We start from the raw sequence: 20,243 nt of genomic DNA, 5'->3' as shown, positions 1-20,243 counted from the left end.
AAAAAATAAGCAATTTTATATACATTATATATGTGTGTGTATATATATATATATATACATATATATGTGTGTGTATATAAATATGGTCATTTTAGAAGCCTGTAGTTAGTGGTGCTGTGGAACTGTACTGAATTATACTAAGAAGTGCCTCTAATATTTACACTACCCTCGCTGATATACAAAGGGTGGACAACAGCATTCTGAATAGTTCCGGTGTGGTGCCCATTGACAATTTTTCCCCCGGTTGGATTGGATTAAAAATAAAGACGCCATCTTCCTGAAGATTCAGAAGAGTAACTGTTCAATGGAAAACGAGCTATAAATATAGCCTCAGGTGTGGATGAGATTTATTTTAGGTCGACCAACAGAAACTTTTAATTGCCCTAAAAACATTATTTTTCTCTTAGTGACCACTAACACAACTTCTGTGTTGACAAAAAATTATATTGGCAAGACCAGTGTGTCAATTGCTACTGACTGTAAAGTAAAGTAAAGATTATTAAATAAAAAATTACCTCAACTTGCAAAAAGATTTAAACACAGTAAAATGAAGTGGCAGTTCAGTCTGACTGAACCCATATGTAAATAATTCTCCTTACCCATCTCTGTAGTTGATGACCGTATCGATGATGGTGTTCATTTGCTTGGTCAGTTTGGGGGGGTTTGGGGAGAGCTTCTCAGCTGGTGGACGTCCACGTTTCTTCTTGGCCTTGGACCCCCCGTCATCTCTGCTCGATGAGTCCTTGTCCTGACGTCTCTTGCGTTTGCGTTTTTTCAGACGGATCTCCTCCTCCATCTCTTCTAGGTTTCCATCCTCGATGGCCTTGAGTTGAAAAGCACCAGAGGCAGGGTTAATCCTCAATAACTTCAACTTGTCCACTCATTGTAGGATCATTGTCAAGAAGTGCACAATTTTTACAAACCATCTCTGTCATCAGATATAAAAATCCCTAGTCAACACAACTACAAATGACGTAACAGTCGTAAGTACTTTCCCTGAGTTGCAGTATTTTAAACTCTGGCTGTCAAGCTCCGTAGCATAACTTAAACCTCTTCAGCAGGGCTCTGGATATTTTTCTTCTTTTAATTCGAGCCACTCTGAACTACAGCTAACACTTCCAGCATACTGTCAACCGGTCGCAATGCTTCTTTCTGTTCTATTCTTGTTTCCCTGAAACACCTGAGCCACAGTCAATAAAATGGATCTGCCAGGCCTGACATGTCTCTCCAGGGGAGTGTGTCACAATATATTTGGTGTGGGTGACTGGGTGCCATTAGCATCAGGCTGAGCTAAACTTTGGCATTAAATCCAGTCATAGATAAGGCCCGATCTGCTTACCATTGATGACGGTACTCTTGTTTGAGAAAGGTTTCTAAAAACCTTTTAGCTTTTAAACAAAATTAAACTATATATTGAAACTTATTTTTAGAGATATGTGTCTTCAGCAGAAAAAGATTAGCTTAGGACTGAGAGCCCCAGACAGCGCAGGGAGGTTGGAAAGTATTGACAGAGTAATACATTGATTTTGGTCTTTTGAATGGAATTGAAAGACGGAAAAAAAATAACAAGCTACTTCTTTTGAAGGAGTATAAACCCTGATTTATAATGTGTCCTAAACAAACCAAATAGAAAAGAAAAAGTTTCAGACAAAAGAAATCAAACTGCCGCTTAATGGTCTAATTAAGAACAATGTAAAATTACATATTAGACTGTAATTTTCACTGACTGGTGTTAAGCCCAGAGAAGTTAATTATCCAAACTGAGTTCATGCATATCAAATCAGTCAGTATATTATACAAGATTACTATAATTAACTACAGTGGTGCTGAGTGAAGAAGTGGAAAAGGAACAAACTTTCCAAAAAGTTTTGCTGCCACTGTGTGTACTATTCATGTTGGCTCTTTAATCACTGTTAGATATACATATAATTAGATTGCAGTTTTAAAAAATACATATTACATTTTTAGCCATTTTAAAGTTTTACAGCAGTCATATTTATCACCATATGCTCTTACATGTTTGAGACAAAATTAAATATCATAGATTGATTTACCCGCAACCACTGTTTTTCAGTCAGTGCGTCACTGTAGTCCACATCCCGACGACAGCGCGATCCTCGGCCGAACATCTTTTCTTCCTCCTCTTCGTATGTGAGCCGTTCTACCTCAGCATCGTCTTTGATGATCCAAGAAGGCAACTCGTCCTCCTCCATTAGACGAGGCTTACGCTTTGGGTTCCTGGCGTGCTCCCGGCGTCTGTCCATGTCCATGCGCTACAGAGAAGTAAGATAATGATCAGGTAAATATACATGATTAGGCCATATTGTGCTTTAATTACATCCCCACATTTCTGTGTTTACTTTCTTTCATTTACTTTGTCATATAAGACAAATGTACTCATATTGGTGGAGTTACAAGCTAGATGCCTAGGTCACCTTGTCTCATTACTGTGATAGAGAACTGGGATTACAGTGAGCAAAGGGTTTGCAGTTGAGAGGGCTTAGTTAAATGTGTGTTACTAAAAAGGAAACTATTGAACCAAGCTAACCAGTTTCAGATCAGTTTTTGCAATCTCAGTAACCTCCGTTGCCTCAACGTGTTCCTTATTTTTGAGATGGCACATGTCAGCTAGGGTGTAGGCTCGTAAACTATGCTATAACAGAAAAAAAAAAAACAGAAAACGCACCTTTGGACAAACCCCTTTAAGAAGTAACCGAATTTGTGTCAACCATATTCTATGGCTTGCTTCCAGATGCTTATGAATATTTAATATCCAGTCACCATGGTAATAAGCCATCACGAGCTGGATGAAACACGAATGATGAGGCAACACCACTAGGAAACCGTAAAGCTTGAGGTTGTTTAGTGCGAAGTTTTTTAAAAACAAGCACTTGATTTGCAACCTCAGCTGGTGTTTACTAGTACTCGAGTCAAAAGAGAATTTCAAACACAGATGGTCACAAACAGAGTTGTGTAGAACTGTAAAACTGTCAAATGATGGACTGTGAATGACATGACTGCAGTGAGTCCTGTATCCATGGCAATTCAATAATTTACTATTCAAGAAGACACATCTGTCTAGGGATAGTTGTTGCCAAGTCTGAAGGTGCCTGAACAAATGATGACATTCAACAAAACATGATAGACAACCTACAATTCTTTTGGGGTAGATGTAAGATAACCAGCTGTCGGCTTCCCCTCTTTTGGAAAATTAATACTTTTAACAGATTTACTCTAAATATGTGTCTTACCATGAAGAGCTCAAATTCATCTTCATTGCGGGCTATCATCTGGTTAAGGGTTTCATCATCGGGTACTTCATCTTCTTCCTAAAGTTACATATGGAAATACATCAAAACACAGTTGGAACTGTTTCAGCAAAATCAAAGCCACACATACTCAGTTCAAAATCAGTCAAGTGTGGCATACAGATTTCATCAAACACCAATTAAATAGCTGAGATTTCATTACATAACCATGTAATATTATATGTGTAGGATAGTTAACTCGCTGATCATATCTAGGGAGCCGTCTCCAGTGGACCTGCAGTAATTCAATTAAAACCACCATGCACAATTTAACTAGAGGGTAAAAAATCAATTTAGGGTATCTTATATTCACTGTATAAAAATGTCTGATCAAGCATCTTATTCCTGAGTTGCTTTTACTTCCAGGATAAATAATTATAAATATATGAAATGAACATAAGTTTCAAACTGAAACCTTACCTCATTCTGCTCCTCGTGCTCTAAAATGGCCTGGAGGAAAGCACGGCGCTCATGGCTCGAGGACTTCTGGTCGAACATGCCTGCTTGGATGACTTTCTGATCCACGTTGAGTTTGTATTTGGCAGCTGCCAAGATTTTCTCCTCCACACTGTTGACAGTGCAGAGACGAAGCACACGCACCTCATTCTGCTGACCGATGCGGTGAGCCCGGTCCTGAGCCTGAAGGTCCTGGAATCAGCAGATGAATGAAAAATTCGTCATCATCATTTCAGTTGCCTCAATAAAGAGGAAATGAATTAAAATCTTTGGAGAGCCAATGTCAGAATAAGTGTCTACTGCAGATACTCAGTTTCTAAAGATGTCAGCATAGTCTTTGGGCCTTATTTTTAAATATAGCAATTTAGCCATCATTCTTTGTTAGTAAAAAAACTCTGTATAACACACTCCTGTCGCCTGTCAGAGCACTGACACACCAAGCTGATATCAAAAGATGATTCATAAAACACACTGCATCAACACACATCTTCTGTTAACACATGCAAGTACATTATGCACCTGCGTGAGAAGAAATATGTCTGTAGTTTTTGTTCCTGATCTTACAACATGCAAAGACAAACAAAACAAACCACTATTACTATTACGCTACTGTGAATCTAGTCAAACACTATGAAATATCTGCTAAAGAGTTGCATTAGACAATGTCAAGTTTAGCTTTTCTTTTTTTTTCTTTTCATTGCATTGTATAGGTGTGGTTAGTTTTGTTTGTGAAAAAATGTGGAGGCTAAAACTAAAAATTACTGTATCATACTATTTGTATGAAATAAATACTTTTATAATGCTGAAAGGTTCTAACAATGGACAACACCTCAAGAACACATAGAACATATACAGTTCATACAGAACATATACGTGCTTATAAGTTTACATACCCTGGCAGAATTGAATTGATTTTTTGGCCGTCTTTCAGAGAATACGAATGATAAGAGAAAAACTTTTCTTTCACTCATGGTTAGTGGTTGGGTGAAGCCATTTATTGTCAAACAACAGTTTTTACTCTTTTTAAATCATAATGACCCTGATCAAAAGTTTACATACCCCAGTTCTTACTACCGTGTATTGTCCCCTTTAACATCAATGACAGCTTGAATGAATTGAGCCATGATAACCAGATAATCAGTGTTATTCCTGTCAGTGATCATAATGTTATGGCTGATTGGTTTATATATATATAAAAACGGTATACATAACATATATATGGACGTACCTGATGTGGGTTCCAGTCACTGTCAAAGATGACAACAGTGTCAGCTGCCTGCAGGTTGAGGCCGAGGCCACCGGCTCTGGTACTGAGAAGGAAGATGAAGTATTGAGACCCTTCCTCATTAAATTTCTTCAGCAGTGCTGCTCGGTCCTCAGACTTGGTGGTTCCTGAAACACCAACAAAAAGTTCATCATCATTTTGAAATGCTGAGTCTATCAAGTTAACTTTGAAAAGTCTGCGTGAACTTCCTGTTCTTCTGATCCAAAGTACATTGTTGTCAGGAAAGTAAAAATGTCACCTGTATACTGTGGCTCATCTCTGACCAATTAAACTGTTTCAAAGGTGTCTGAAAAGGGCATGTAGTGACTCTAATTAAGCAGGGTTCAAAATGGGATAAAACCATTCAATGGCCAGTTTATATGTCTGATTGTCTCATTAAATTATGCTAACGAAAGAGGTTCACAGTCCACAGCTGCATATTTGAGACAAGTCTCTTAATTTGTGTCTGAATAATGGTGTGCATAAAGGACGATTATCAAAATGATTAACTAATTGCTTTCTTTCATTTCTTTCTTTGGTTGTAGACCAAAATACCAATCACATGAATGAGTTGACTTGAAACTTTTAGTAGAATAACTAACGGTTTGTTTGACTTTCATTTTTATAAGCGTCTCATTATTACTGCCCAAAAAACACAATTCTTTCTTTCTTTCTTTCTTTCTTTCTTTAAGTTTATTTGATACAGGACCACTTTGCTTAGAACATACAGGATTTTTTTGTTTTTACTGGCCACACTTTGCTCTTTTTATTTGTCATGTTTGCAATTTCATGCTACGTGTTTTCACTACAGGGGAAAACACATCAGCCTTAACAGTCGCTCACATATAGCAGCCAGTGAGAGACAAATTTGGTATCACGTTCCACCTTCTATTCTGTTTCAAAAAATAGCCATAAAATCACATCTAAAATCAATAACATCTTCTCAGTGAACTCAGGTTTTTGTTGCCAGACCAAGTGGATAATAGGATTACCTTTTGTTGGAGATGCTGAGTGTGGGTATCATGCTGAGTGAATGTGATGGGAATTCTCTGACACCTCAGTGTGACAGATTATTATTTTTTTTAGTCTGACAAGTATGAGTGAATCTTTTTAATACACAAATACACAAAGGGATAAAGGGTTTATAAGAGCTCAGAATCCGACATAATCTTAGATTATGATTATGTGTCTTGTTGCAGGGACTAGTTGGTAAAAAGTCATATTTCTTTATATACTATATTATGGGTACCATACTGAACCATATCCTGGTTCAAAACTATACAGTTTGAAATAATTTTGATCTTTTTCCTTTACAAATGATATTTGTACTTAGTATAGACACCTGACTGCAAAGAACATTTGGAGCCACATTTAAATTAGGCTGATACGATCTGCCACTGGCTAAAAAGGAGAAGCTGCTACCTAAATGTTCTCTGTGTTTTCAGCATGGACACGGAGAGTCAGACAGCCACAGCTCTGGTTAGCTTGGGAAGCTTTGACTACAGGCAGCTGAGCTGAGCGACAGTCAGTCATTCTGGTCGGTGTTACCTTCTGTGTCACTAGCAGAATATAGGCATTAAGTTACACTTTAAGATGTAATCATCTGTATATTTAATGAGCACAGAATTTGTCAACATAGGCAGAAGTGTGAGTTTACCGTCAAGGCGCAGATATTGAAAGTTGCGGTAGCTAAAGTAGTCCTCCATGATTGTCATGAGTGAGGTCATTTGACAGAAGAGCAGGACTCTGTGGTTGGTTGCCTGTAGCTTTGGCAGGATGCGATCTAGGAGCTCAAACTTCCCAGAAGCTCGATACAGATCATGCCTGGGTGGGAGTAATCAGGCAAAACATGTAACATAAGTAATCAATACCCATATATTTATTATTAAAATATCTTTAGCATCGAGTTTGACAGCGGTTAGCAGTCTGGCTGTTAATGCCTTGGTGCTATGTTGTCACACGTGCAAAAATGGAATTGCCCTTTAACAACATAGTGTTTTGTTTTTGTGTGTCAAGTGTAACCCTTTTTGTATTATTGTATATTGTATTGTAATAAGAGTAAGAGTCAACAGCTTTGTTAACTATAAGTGCTTCTTCATTAGTGCAGGCTGGTGTATAAACGGATTATGAAGGACAATATAGAAAAGCACAGCAGTTTTTTTGTTTTTGTCCAACTTACCCACTGATGATGCCATTTGGATAGCCCAAGTGCTCAGCAAAAGATTCCTGTAACAGGGAACATTTAGTGGTTTCAGAAATGATCTCTGTCTCTGAGCAATCTTAAAATGAAGTTAGGAACTTGGTGTTTTGTTAATGCAGACTGCTTATCAGCTTCTTCTTAAATTGAATCAGCATGTTTACTAAAGTTAGGACTAGTTTTAAAGGTATAACCCTGCAGACAGTCCTTCACTTTAAAAGAGTGATGTCAGATTGTAGTTGTTGGGTAATTCAATCTTAAATCATTAATAATGTGAGGCACCATCCCAGATGTTACTGGAAGAGTGAAAAGTCTAGAGATTTGGGTTAAATAAAATAAAAAATTAAATTATACAAGTTTTGTAAGGGATGTGTCAACACATTGAAAATGAAACCTATTTCATCAGTCATGTCAGTATTCACAAGCTTGTAACAGACAGAATCAGTGATAGTGGACTAGCAGCACTCACCTCAATGTGCTGGAACATGTATGGATGGTTGCAGATCTTCTTCAGCTGCATGATGGTGTTCATCAGGGTCTTAGCTCCTCCTTTGCCCTGGGAAAAATTATAACGTAGATAAAAGAAATTACTTGTCTTGTGTTGATGTGATTTTAAACCTGCAATAACTTAATTTTGGCCATTTCAGGGCAGCAGAAACAACTTGTGAACATATCAGTTATTTTGGTCGATATAGCAAACTGTGGATTATTTACACATCCTGCAGTTACAAAGCAACATGTAAGTCGTATATTCTCTCTTTTAGCTCTGTTTTGTTTTTTCTGTACCAACTCCTGACGGAAATACTCTCAGGCTTGTGTGTTCACCAGCTACTCAAACTGCGTCTGTTTGCTGTCTGGTGCTCGGCAGGTAGTGTACGGTAGGTGTTTTAAAGCTTTTTATCTGAAAAACAGCTGCGGCTGAAAATGGCACACAAAATGGAGCAGTGGGAAATAATAAAAACAGTAAGGTTGAGCTAAACAATGAGCAAAATTCTGTATAAAGTTCTAGATAGCTGAGGTGAGCTGCAGATTCAGGTAATAGTTCTCTGTAGGTACATCACTATGAGTGACTGAAGCTAAAAGCCAAGATGTTGCTTTAGCAGTTGAATAAGAATACCTTAGCAAACACAATATCTTGTTTATTTCACATACGTTTTTTAAAAGCAAAAGCACAGGGCTACTGTAACTCTAGTTATACAACAAAACTCAAACAGCAGGAGACTGTAAATATCACTGTGCTCTAAGCTATACAGCTTAGTTTGTCAGCAAGCTGATAAAACACAGCACGTACAGTGAAGCCACAGGGGTCTTGGTATACTTACCTTCTTGTCTTTCTCAGAGCCATCAGTGAGGAGGATGCCTTTCTGCATGTGGCGGTACAGAACCTTCTGTATAGCAGACATGTCGCATTTTATGACGTACTCCACCTGAGTGAATGACAATAAGGACAATACACCAGTTATACATGATATCTGTTCATTGGCGAGGCTGTTGGAGCGGAGACTACTTTCTTAATACTCTCCCTATTCTTGACACTATGAGGGAAAAAAACAGTTAATGAGAGAAAAATACATATTATTATACGCACATTGTGTACATAGTTTACATACCTTGCCTTTTTATACATACAAAAAATCTCGTAAGGTGAAGTTCAATTGGTGCACGTCTTCTTAAAAGTTTCTACGTGTTTCAGGGGCTCACACACGACACTAAGACCTTCTTAACGTAGGCTGTCCGTGGTGCTAAACATGAAGCTGAATAGATTTTTAAATAACTTTGAATATTTAACTGTCTGTAGCCATGTTAAATATTAAAAATAAATACACCACAAAGCGTTCAGTGGTGTAAACCATAAAAAGGTGTTTTTTTTTTAGACCTCGGAATTGTTTTGTATTAAATTGAAGCTTAATTTGCAATAAAAAGTACACACCCATTTATAAATTATATTAAGTCAGTATAAGAAAGTAAACTTTTATTGATTTACCGGAATCTCTGTTAAGCTCATTTTAAACATAAATTATATTAGGCATTGAGAAAGATGTCGATGTGAACTGGAAGATCAATTGTTAAATTAAGCGGTGTTATTTTTATGTTCTTATTCACAACATTATTACTCATTTTACATAAAACATCACTTAACAAATAACATCAGTTTCCATGCTGAAAGCATAGACCTCAACAATAAAAACTTAATAATAATTAATAAAACATGTAGTTATTGGTTCCCAGGGATTCTCAATATGCTCTTAGCCTCCTACAAGTGAATAGGAGCCACCCATGAATCTGAAGATCATTTTCAGCAGTAAGAGCAACTTCAGTTACAATGCTTTTGGGAAACACATCTTGAAGATTAAGAAAGGTTTTATGATTATCTTAGCCTTGAGATGGGCCCTGGATGTTCTAATCCATTCAATTAGGATGATGTCCGGCTCTGCATCACCCTGATGGGATGATACACCTACCATTAATTCTTTTATTTCCGTTTATTCCATATAAATAAGACTAGAAATAAAGTTGATAACAATTGCCTTGTTAAATTAATTTATGGCTGGGCCACAGAGAATACTTGAACCTTGTGAGAGAGGGATCCACTTTAATACTTATAACTGGATACAAGGCTACAGCCAATGATAATTGCTGAAGTAGTAGTGTTGAAGACTGTGCCAAGGTGTGTGTGAGTGTGTGTGTACTGAGCCAAAATAAGAAAAAAAAAAAGATTGTATTTGGATCAGTTATACATGACCATGAAGTAAGACCCATGCATTCTAAAAACACAGTCTGCAGAAAAATAGCCACACCATTTGGAATTATCTTCAATAATTACGTGCTTCATTATACTTAACATACAAAAAACATGCTCCTAATGATGACTGTTTTATATTTGACAATGTTTGCTTTACTTGCACTGGAAACCCTGCAGCAAATATAATCATGCTACATCAAATCAAAGTAGAAATATTTAGCTTCAATCTCACCTTCTCTGGCAGCTGAGACTCCACCTCTTTTTTCAGTCTGCGAAGCAGGAAGGGGCGGAGCACCTTGTGCAAACGCCGAATAATCAGGATGGTCTCCTCCTCATTTAGGTCGACCTAAACAAGTCAGAGAGTAAATATAATAATATACCACCTAATGTTGTGTTAAACATACTGGGCAGCAGTATAAACACAACGGTGACAAGAATGTGACCCACTTATGTATCCTTAGAACTGCAGTGTAACCTGATATTAAAATATACTGTGTGACCAAGAAAAACAATAAACATGTTTGTGTATGTGGTGTGTTGCGTCTTCTCCTTGTGGATGTCCACGATAAGCCAATTGGAGTAGGGTTGCGACAAAAGTATACATTTGTTGCACTCTGATGCGAGCTGACCTTTGTAGGCACAACCGATCGCTGTGATTTTAGCAGACGCTTGTTTTCCCCTGTAATGTGCCTTAAGACCTCAGAACACACACCATGCGTTTGTGTGAGTAAAACTGAATGTATACAAAGCTGTTGTTTGTTTACAAGAAAAACACGGGACCTTTAATATGAATCCAATGGCCAAAATGAAAGCCATAGAAACAACAATGGAGAAATATAAATTAATGATCAACTTTCATTAACTTTTTTTAAGCTTGCTTGGTGCTCAACTCCTAAACTGTTATTTTTATTTGTATTTACCTTACAAAGTGACCTGACAGTTTGAGCCCACCCTGAAACAAATTTGCAAACTCAGTATAACCAGCAGGTTAAAGGTTTATTTCAACTCAACTTGTACAGACTGGCTGGCTGAAGCAGCTGTTTCTTCCGCTACTATGAGTTATGGTTTGGAAACATAAGCATTTGCGATATAATTCACGATTAGTGTGCGATTGATTATTTTTGCATTCCAAATGTCATTTTCATTGAAAAAAAATAAAATAAATCATGATGATGTGATTTTTTTGGGGTCGTTATAGAACCGGTTTCTTACATCTGGAGAATAAGATTTGCAGGCCAGGGTATCTCTTATGCCAACAATTGTAAAATCTCACACTTTAGGACAGTTCCTTTAGATTTCATACCTTTTCAGTAGAAATGACAGGCATGATTACTGTGAAGGGATGAAAAGATCTCTGGAAACAGGGATTTAAAGAGACCGTTTATCAGCTTTAACAAGATGTACAATATATCCATGTTTAGCCAAAAATGGGCTCCAGTATATGTTAAAATCGACAACTCTTCTTAATTTTTAATTTTTTTTAAAAGTTATAAATTGAAAAAGTTCAGGTTTAGAAGTGTATTTAGAAAGTTATTAGATTCTAATGCATACTATGGCACTGCAATGATTCCCTCTGTGAGCACTCCGAGAAGGTAAGAAGATAACTTTTAACAGCCACAAGCTGAATTTTTTACCCAACAGAGTTGGTCTTCTCTGCTAATTAATCAAATTAAAACAACCTTAGAAGACAAAAGTTATTGGATGAATTTGTTCACCACTCTACCTGCGTAGCCTTGGATGCTTTGTTCTTACTGTGATTCTGGTACTTAAATACATATACAATACCTTAAAAACTAATTTAAAAAACAACTTGATCTACTGTATGAGCCATATCCAACAAAAAGTGTTGAGATTACACCAAAATGAATCAGAGACTTAAGAATCCAGGCCATTTCTCCTCGTACTTACCCTCTCTCCTGTCATAGCAAATGGGGCGTTGAACCACTGTTCGAAGGTGCTGCAGCTCTTGAAGATGGTGGGCAGGAGGAAGTTGAGCAGGGCCCACAGCTCAGGCAGCTTATTCTGCAGTGGTGTACCGGTGAGGAGGAGGCGGCGGGGAGCAACATAGTGGGTGTTCAACACCTGGGTCAGCTTACAGTGGTGGTTCTTCATGCGGTGACCCTCGTCCACAATCATGTACTTCCAACGAATCTGTATGTGGAAAAAATACTTATTGGACCTTTTGCAATAATGAAAAACACCATGTCCAAATTTGCATTTGAAACATTTCTGATCACAATGGAGCTCAGGAGTGGCTGCAGAGAAGAACATTTCCTACTCTGGCTACCCTCAGGGCACACAACACTACTGCATAAAAATGAGAAGTTTCTTATTCCCTCTCTTCATTTCATATGCGCACAATAATTGTGCAGACAGTGATGTGAACATATCAACATGCACCCCTTTACTAAAATAGCACACTTTTTGCTCACCCTGTGAGCTATTGTGTTATTTCAGCACCTGGCCACCAAATGTTGGCCTTAACACTTCAAGCCATGGAGTAAACAAGGTGCTGGATTCAAGGGGATTCTGGTCGATGCTTATGCAAAACTCCTGCTCCATCTGTGTGAGGTTGCAGACCTCTTAACATTTTGTTGAACAGCAACTAAAACTCTTGACCCTTTCTGCAGACCTTACATGAGTTGTACTCACTAATTATATATTTGCTAACCACACATTAAATAAGACACTGAGGTATGGATGATGAAAGACGCCCTCTAACTAAGAAAGGACTAAACCGAGGCTCTATTTTTTCAGTGCTTTACACCCTTGTGTTAAAACTGATTCTAATTTAACTTTTCGATCGCATACAAGGAACGCAGCTAACATAGTGTTCTATCATCAAAAGAGTATTACAAACATCAGACTTTCCTTGTGACTGTGTATTATTTATTACAAGTAGGAGTACTACTGCAGTGCACTGTTCTCAAAGTCGATATATCAATTACGGCTCATAGAGAGTGGTGCTGCTGCAGCCATATTTCAGATTGGAAGAAAAGATCACATTTGTTTTAAAGTTCAGCACTGGTGTCAAGTTTGCCTATGTGAGTCTAATGATCCTACTACTTTTCTAGAAAACTAATAATGGACTTCCCAATTATGATGTCATGTGCTTCTGTATGGCTGTATAGATGTTCCCTGTAGAGCCCCTCAGATCCACAGACTCCTCGCTCACTGTATCAATAATGAAGCTCCTCTTGCAGTTTTTAGACCCAAATGAACTCAATCTGGATCTGAGGAGTGCCTGCTGTAACTCACAATTTTTAGTTCTGCCTTTACCTGGAGGCTGTTATTACTATCGCCTCAAATTCAGCAGTAAAGACAGAGCCATTCAGTCACTGAATGTAACTTTCAAACTCTGGCACAGTTATTGAACTACTGATTGGTAAAGTTGTTAGTGAATAAAAGAGTGTGTCTATGGGTTTATGAAGGACAAGATGTCAATAGAGTGCAAGTGAGAAAGTGAATTAGACAGAGAGGACAACAAAGCTTTGCTCTCCTTCACCTTGGCCAGTATTTGCTTGTCCTTGATGATATATTCATAGGTGGTCAGCAAGACATTGAACTTTCCACTGCGGAGTTGAGGCACAAACCCACGGCGCAAAGCAGGGGTGCCCTTCCATCGGGGAGACAAAAAGAAAACACACGTTTCTGTCATAAGTCAGCAAAAAGCAATACAAATATCTCAGAATAAAACTGATATAAAAAACATTTTTCTTACCTTGTAAGCAATTTTGACCACAGAGGGCGCCCATTTGTCAAGTTCATAGACCCAGTTAGACAAAGTCCTGGAAAAAAGGAAATCAATGACGATCACCACAACTGCTGGAGGTAAGATGTAAGAAGGGGGTCTGAATGTAGAGCAATTACAGAAACACTCTTAGCGAAGATATGAAGAGGAGAGGCAAGGGAAACTTGAAGAATCACACAAATAAAAAATGTTGAAGCACAACAACTTTCCAAAGGGTCAAATGGATTGCAGATCTACAATGAGAGACTTTTCTTAGGGAGGGCTTTGTTCAGAACTTGGTCCCCTGGGAAGATTAAGCTCCTTGCACATTAACTTGGACAAGGATGTGTTGTTAATTTCCCAACACACAATTACTATTGAAAGAGGGTGAGTTTAAGGCTTTCCTCCACATTAGCTCACTGTGCATATTAAAAAGGAAATTTAACACAGGGGCCCTGAGCTCAAATTTAGGCCTCTGCTGTGCTCAGTTTGACTACAAAAAGCAGTGCAAAAAATAGTAGTTAAATTTGAACATAATAATTTGAACATAATTTTAATCCTTTAAGACCTACAGTTGAAAATGAAAACTAATATTTGTAATTAGATGAAATATGAAATTGGCAATTACACCTGCTATGTTAGATGAAAGAACCCAGGAGGAAGAAGGGTTGAAAAAAGGCACCAAATTAACTGCTCCCTGGTCTTGCTGATTCCAAGTGAAGGCTTGAGTGGTTTGTGTTTGAAGAATTTGGAGGGATGAGTGGTTGGAAAACAGCAAGGGAAAACACACACTTTTGCAAAGCTAAATGACTGAAGAGATTCCCATTTTTGCATCTTTGTAATAACAGAGGAAAGGAGTGTTAAGACAATTTTTAACAATTAATTTTAACACAGGTCATTTATGGGTTGAAACAATTTAATGTGTCCTTATTTTTGTGAAATTTATTTTAGGGTTATCTTATACTCAGGCCAATACAGTAATATCTGATAACTACTTGAACTTCGAAGTAATAACTCATTGCTGTTTTAGAGAGCTTGCTGTTAATTTTGACTTACCACTCCTTGTAGCCAGATGAATGTGTACACTTGAATTTCATTTTAACAAACAGGTGTATCAGTGTCTCAATCAGGGATGGGACGCCCAACTCCTCTGTTCTCTATTACAACCTTATTTTATGATTTAGACTAATAAGATGTGTTTATTTCAATCCAAAATAAGTTCCAAGAGTGATTTTAAACACTGCGCACATCGGTCCCTTGCTAGAAATATTTTAGGCTGTCATGACACTGCATTATTAGAGCGTTGATGGATGGCAGCTGAGGAGTACTGACGAGAGAGGAACAATGATGAGAAAGGGACCGTTGAGCCTCTTGTACTCCATCAGGTAGGTGATGAGGGCGATGGTTTGAATGGTTTTGCCGAGGCCCATTTCATCAGCCAGGATGCCGTTTAGGTTGTTGTTGTACAGGGAAACCATCCACTCCAGCCCCTGGATCTAGATAACAGAGAAATAAAGAAATGCCTAATAATTGTCTTGCAGACAACATATCATTCACTGTGCTCATTTCTTCACGACATTTGTATGTATTATTTCTTCTCCTCCAGCACATAAAAGACAAGAAAACCATTAACTGATCAAGACAGAGTGTGCTTTGGGAGGTGCTTTATCAATTAATTATGTCTAATTGCGTGTAAAAGAGACTGAATGTTTTAAGTGAAAACATTTCACCTAAAGGGCAAGGCATGACAATCTGAATACTAAATAGGAAAAAATTCTGCTGGTGGCTCAGATGGCTAATATGCATAATATGCAACCAAAATATACAGGTTACATGTCACGTCCTGCTCTTTCTGGTTAAATCTCTCCTGTCACTTTAAAGTAGTGACAGTCTAAAAGGTACAACTGCTAGAAAATAGGGCTGCACTTGGCTTTTCAAAGTGAATTTTGAAAATGCACTTTAATTTCATTGCCACTATTTATATCCCAAGCGATGGTAGTAAAATATCACTGTGTAGCTTCCCTGGGGTCTGGGGGAAAACAATCAGCAAAAGACCATTTAGAAAAACAGGAAAAGGCATGAGGGTACTAGCAGCAGAAAAGGTGGTCGACAACCAATTACCAGCTGCGTGTTAGTTAACAAAATGCCTCACAGCACAGGAAATTCCAAATAAAAAATGCTGGTAGAGGATAAAATTAATAGGAAATGCCAAACTAAAATTGTTCTATATTAATGTGTAGTTTCTGTTAATATTTGCTGTTACAAATGGTTGTTGGCACAGTAGGCAATTGATCCATCTATTGTACAGCTGAAATCTATCCAATTTCCCCTAGGAGCTGCCACCGTATCTAATTTAAAGCCTGGCACACCATAAATCCGAAGAGTGCTAGTACTGCAACCTGACTGGAAGAAAGAAAAATGTTAGCAGCATCCAATCACCAGTTCCTTATCTCGTGTAATAAACAATCTCTAACTACGATCCCCACTTACAACAGCAGAGTGGAGATTATAACTTCACACTGGTAAACAATGTGATGACATGTTATGAGCAGACAGCTGTCTTTAAAATTGACTACCATGATTCAATATTCAGTTTCCTAGCAGCATGTTAGATCACACCCTCAATCCATGACCAAACCCACATGACAGCTGCAGCTCTTTGCTACTTGAACACTGCATGATGCACGATGAGAACTGACAAGGACATATGTGGTTCCTGATTCCAGCTTAGCTTCATACGTGTGTAGACAGCCTCAAGTGTGGCAGAAGAACTGCATAAACACGAAGACTGTTATTAGCTATAAAAATGTAAACCATCAAAATACAATACAGCCTTTCACACATCACAAAAGGAGGCATCATCCTGCTTTACAATACCCTTTACTCTCTTTTAGGTTAGTTGACTAATCGATTAGTCTATCGACAGACAGAAACACACTGGCTCCAGCTTTTCTATACAAGACATTTAAAGACATCAACATGGACTTTGGGCTTATGAACTTGGAAAAAAGTCCCTTTCTAACATCATTCTAACAGATGGGGGACAAAATCTGCAGTCCTGGCTCAATATAAAGATGAATTTCAAAGCTGTAGTATTTTAAATGCAGAATTTCCTCTTTTTGTTTCTCCAGACAGCGAGGTGAGTCATGGTGGAGACACATGAAGGGAATTTATGACCAAAAATACTATACTAAAGCCTCATTAACTGTAAAGCTAAATCGCTTTATGACCATTATAGATAGGAGGAACAACTGAAGTGACCAATGACTCTTAATTAATAGAACCACTTTTAGTGCTATTTAGCACCATTTGTATGTACGTATGGGCATGTGAATATTGTTATAATGTGTACCATTCATATAATCAATAATGAAAAAAATATTTTGTTGCAGCCCCGTGCTGGAGTATTAAATATGTGTAATCTCACAAGGCTATTCAAAACAAATCCGGCTTGTCGTGGTGGTGGCCAGGACCAAGATAAGCAGTCCAAGAACACTTAACACTTTTTCTCCTTCTCTAAATATTACATTGCTATTTTAGATTACTGTCAACTTTTTCATAGATGGATTGTTTCCTTCCTTTCATTTCAGTATTTCTATAATAGTCAGTTCTCCTTCCTCTTTGGTGATTAGTTCAAGGACAAATCATCATCATATAAATCTGAAAGAAAGTGGTGAAAATTTGACAAAAAGCTTTTTTGCTTTTATGAGTCATGCTGTTGGAAAAATCAAACGCAGAAAAACAAACTAAATAAGAAATAATAAGTGAAAATAAAAATGTGAATTTGTTCTTGCATTGTTCTCAACATTCAATCTGAAACTAATTTAAAACACAGAGCGAATAAAAAACAGAAATAATGTAAAATAACAACCACTGTTTAAAGGTGAGCAATACAAATAGGAAAAAGCTGAAATAATAAGGAATTTATGTGCGTGCATGTGTGTACCTGGTAATGTTTGAGTGTGCCGTTGATCAACAGCGACGACTGCTTCTCCACCCTCTCAATGACGGCATGGGCCACACCATAATAAGACTGGGAGCTGGTTTGTCCGGTAGGAACACTGTACTCATCATCCACGTCCTGCTTGGCCGACCTATATGTGTGTGAGATGTAGGAGGGAAAAAAAAAAGAATTTGAAACCCCTCTAACCCCGACTGAACTGTGCACCTTAGATTGATCTTAATGATCACTTTCAAAGCGTAGCTGGGTCTGGCGCCAGGAGCTCAGCTGGAGTACAGCCAGAGCTCCTCACTAAGATCCCCTCTGGAAACATCTAGATTCAGTACAAGGCCCAATAAAGCTTTATTTATGTGTTCATCCAATTTTATTTTTTAATGTCTACAATTGACTGCTGGGAAAATTAGAAGGAGTTTCTTTGAAATTGTTTCAAGAAAGAGAAACCTGTTCTTAAATTTAAATGATAATATGTTTTTTAACACAGTAACATACAATATGATTTTATTATAATTTGTATTCTACTGATCCAATTCCTGGACTAAAAATAAGGTGCTATGCCAATTAAATCTGAGATAGTAAAGTATAGTAAGTATAATACTCGATGATGTGCTTGGCAGCCGTCACAAACACCAGGTCTCCATTGGGATCAATTATCTTCTCCTCTGCTTCTGCTTTGGCTACCTCCTCTTCATCCTTATAATGAAAAATGTATAACACATGACAGAGTGTATACATATAATATCAGCACAGACAAATCACAGAAATAGCTCTGATGGGGATAAAGCAAAATCATCAGAAATAGCATTACTGAAGTGCATACAGCTACAGCCCCCTGGTGGATTCTGATGTGTGTATTTATTGTGTGTATGTGTATACTGAGTCGGTCCGACTGAGATGTGCAATGAATCCCATTTAATAACATAATAATTTGCATGATTTGAAGCCCCGCAGGGGAGGGAGGCTGATCTAAAATCCTCCACTGTGGGAGTTCATTAATGAGAAAGTCACTGACCTCCTCCTCAAACTCTGAGCCGCTCTCCTCGCTGTCTGACCGCGGGGCCACTTCATACCTGGTGTTTAAAAGGAGGAACCGCCAGGAATAGGAAAACAAAGGAAATAAAAAGACACTTAGTATATCTGTCACACATCAAAAAAATGCACACCTTCAGCACAATTAACAAGCAGCAGCACCCAATAGTTACTTAATTTGGGATGGCATCTGGTTGAATCCTCACTCAACCTTGAAAGTCTATACACCCTTAATAAGCACAAAGCTTCACAAATCAATCATTCTAAACTTATTTAAGGTCACAATATACCTGCAAAAGCAATTGCTTATTTTCTGTATTTTTTTGTAAATGGGTATGTCTTGATTCAACACTTTCATGAGAAAGAAGTTTCTAAGAGAGAAATCATTTGGCAAGCAAGAGGATTTGCTTCTTGCATTACTAACAGTTCTTTTTTATTCATTAAAACTACATAATTAGCATAAGCAATGATAACCACCATGGCTGAACAGAGTGTCACCTGCAGAAACTCACTTATAATTACGTTGTAAAAGACAAAAATAACATTAATTCAATTTGTGTAATATGTCAGAGGCTGAAAACATTTCTATGCAGTATTGTGTCTCCTCACCCAGGGTTCATTTCGAGCCAGGCCTCCAGCTGGCTGGATTTGGGAGCGTCCGTTCCTTGCAAAACTTTGCCAGTCTCCGTCTGAATGACTTTGACTGGCAGCTCACTCATTTGGCTGCTCTCATCCATGGGCTGCAGGGAAAACAAACCACAAGGACCAAGAATGAAATTCACTTGTGAACGTATACAAATGCCGTTAATTATTGACAGTGGACTTAAAATTGATTTTTAATTAAGCATTTAATTTGTTTGTAATTAGAGGTTGAGAGAAGGAGGGAGGGAGACGGTCTTATTTGAACCTCCGTTCAATCTCTCCCTGGTGACTGTCATCACATATACTTAATTTTTAATGCAGCCAAATTCACGATATAAAATCATTACATTATGAACACTAAATCACCTGAAGCCTGAATTTCTGTCTATATTCTAATTCAGATTAACATGGCTTTAGGTTCTGTCCTTGCTTCACCAGTACATTGTTTTAAACTATAATAAATCCCAGTTCCAAACCTATCATTACCCCCCTCAGCAGAATCCAACATTAATGAGTGTTGGGACATTAATGATGTGTTTCTTCAAACATTAGCCATCAAGTCTTAGTGTATCTATTTCTCACAGGAGCTCGCAGCTGTAAGCTGAGGGAAGCTGTGAGGGAGAACAAACACTGCAGGTTTGTTTTTGTTGCATTACTTACAAGAGACTCAATTTGCTTCAGTTGTACTATCACCTAGGGTGCAGTCTGGCTCTGACAGGATAATTACTGTTTCATCTGATCTTCAGATTATTTTTTATCATTGCCAGAGCACATTATGAGGTGAGGTAAAGTGCAGGTTTGGTCTTACAGCATACATAATACATCAGTGAAAGCAGCAGAGCAATAAATATCACCATAACAAGATTTGTTGATAGTTCAACATCCTCAAAGGAACAAGGATAAAATAACAACCTGA

General features: G+C 37.8%; 1 protein-coding gene across 1 annotated transcript in view; it reads right to left on the bottom strand.

Moving 5' to 3' along the window:
• smarca2 (SWI/SNF related, matrix associated, actin dependent regulator of chromatin, subfamily a, member 2) overlaps positions 1 to 20,243 on the bottom strand; it is a gene marked incomplete in the record, with an annotated part of 40,842 nt that overhangs the window by 6,047 nt on the left and 14,552 nt on the right. The window contains 18 exon segments of the mRNA XM_035658292.1: positions 600 to 823; positions 2,055 to 2,273; positions 3,252 to 3,329; positions 3,729 to 3,956; positions 4,993 to 5,156; positions 6,686 to 6,852; positions 7,208 to 7,254; positions 7,695 to 7,781; positions 8,548 to 8,652; positions 10,201 to 10,314; positions 11,877 to 12,119; positions 13,474 to 13,584; positions 13,690 to 13,756; positions 15,031 to 15,194; positions 17,645 to 17,807; positions 18,255 to 18,349; positions 18,669 to 18,726; positions 19,295 to 19,425. Of these exon segments, the coding sequence (XP_035514185.1) occupies positions 600 to 823; positions 2,055 to 2,273; positions 3,252 to 3,329; positions 3,729 to 3,956; positions 4,993 to 5,156; positions 6,686 to 6,852; positions 7,208 to 7,254; positions 7,695 to 7,781; positions 8,548 to 8,652; positions 10,201 to 10,314; positions 11,877 to 12,119; positions 13,474 to 13,584; positions 13,690 to 13,756; positions 15,031 to 15,194; positions 17,645 to 17,807; positions 18,255 to 18,349; positions 18,669 to 18,726; positions 19,295 to 19,425 (2,465 nt within the window).

This window comes from Morone saxatilis, unplaced genomic scaffold (genome assembly GCF_004916995.1).
Source record: "Morone saxatilis isolate NCDOM2014 unplaced genomic scaffold, NCSU_SB_2.0 Contig16, whole genome shotgun sequence".
Classification (NCBI taxonomy): Eukaryota; Metazoa; Chordata; class Actinopteri; family Moronidae; genus Morone; species Morone saxatilis.
Note: the sequence above shows the minus strand (reverse complement) of the source record. Positions and strands in the feature narration are given on the sequence as shown.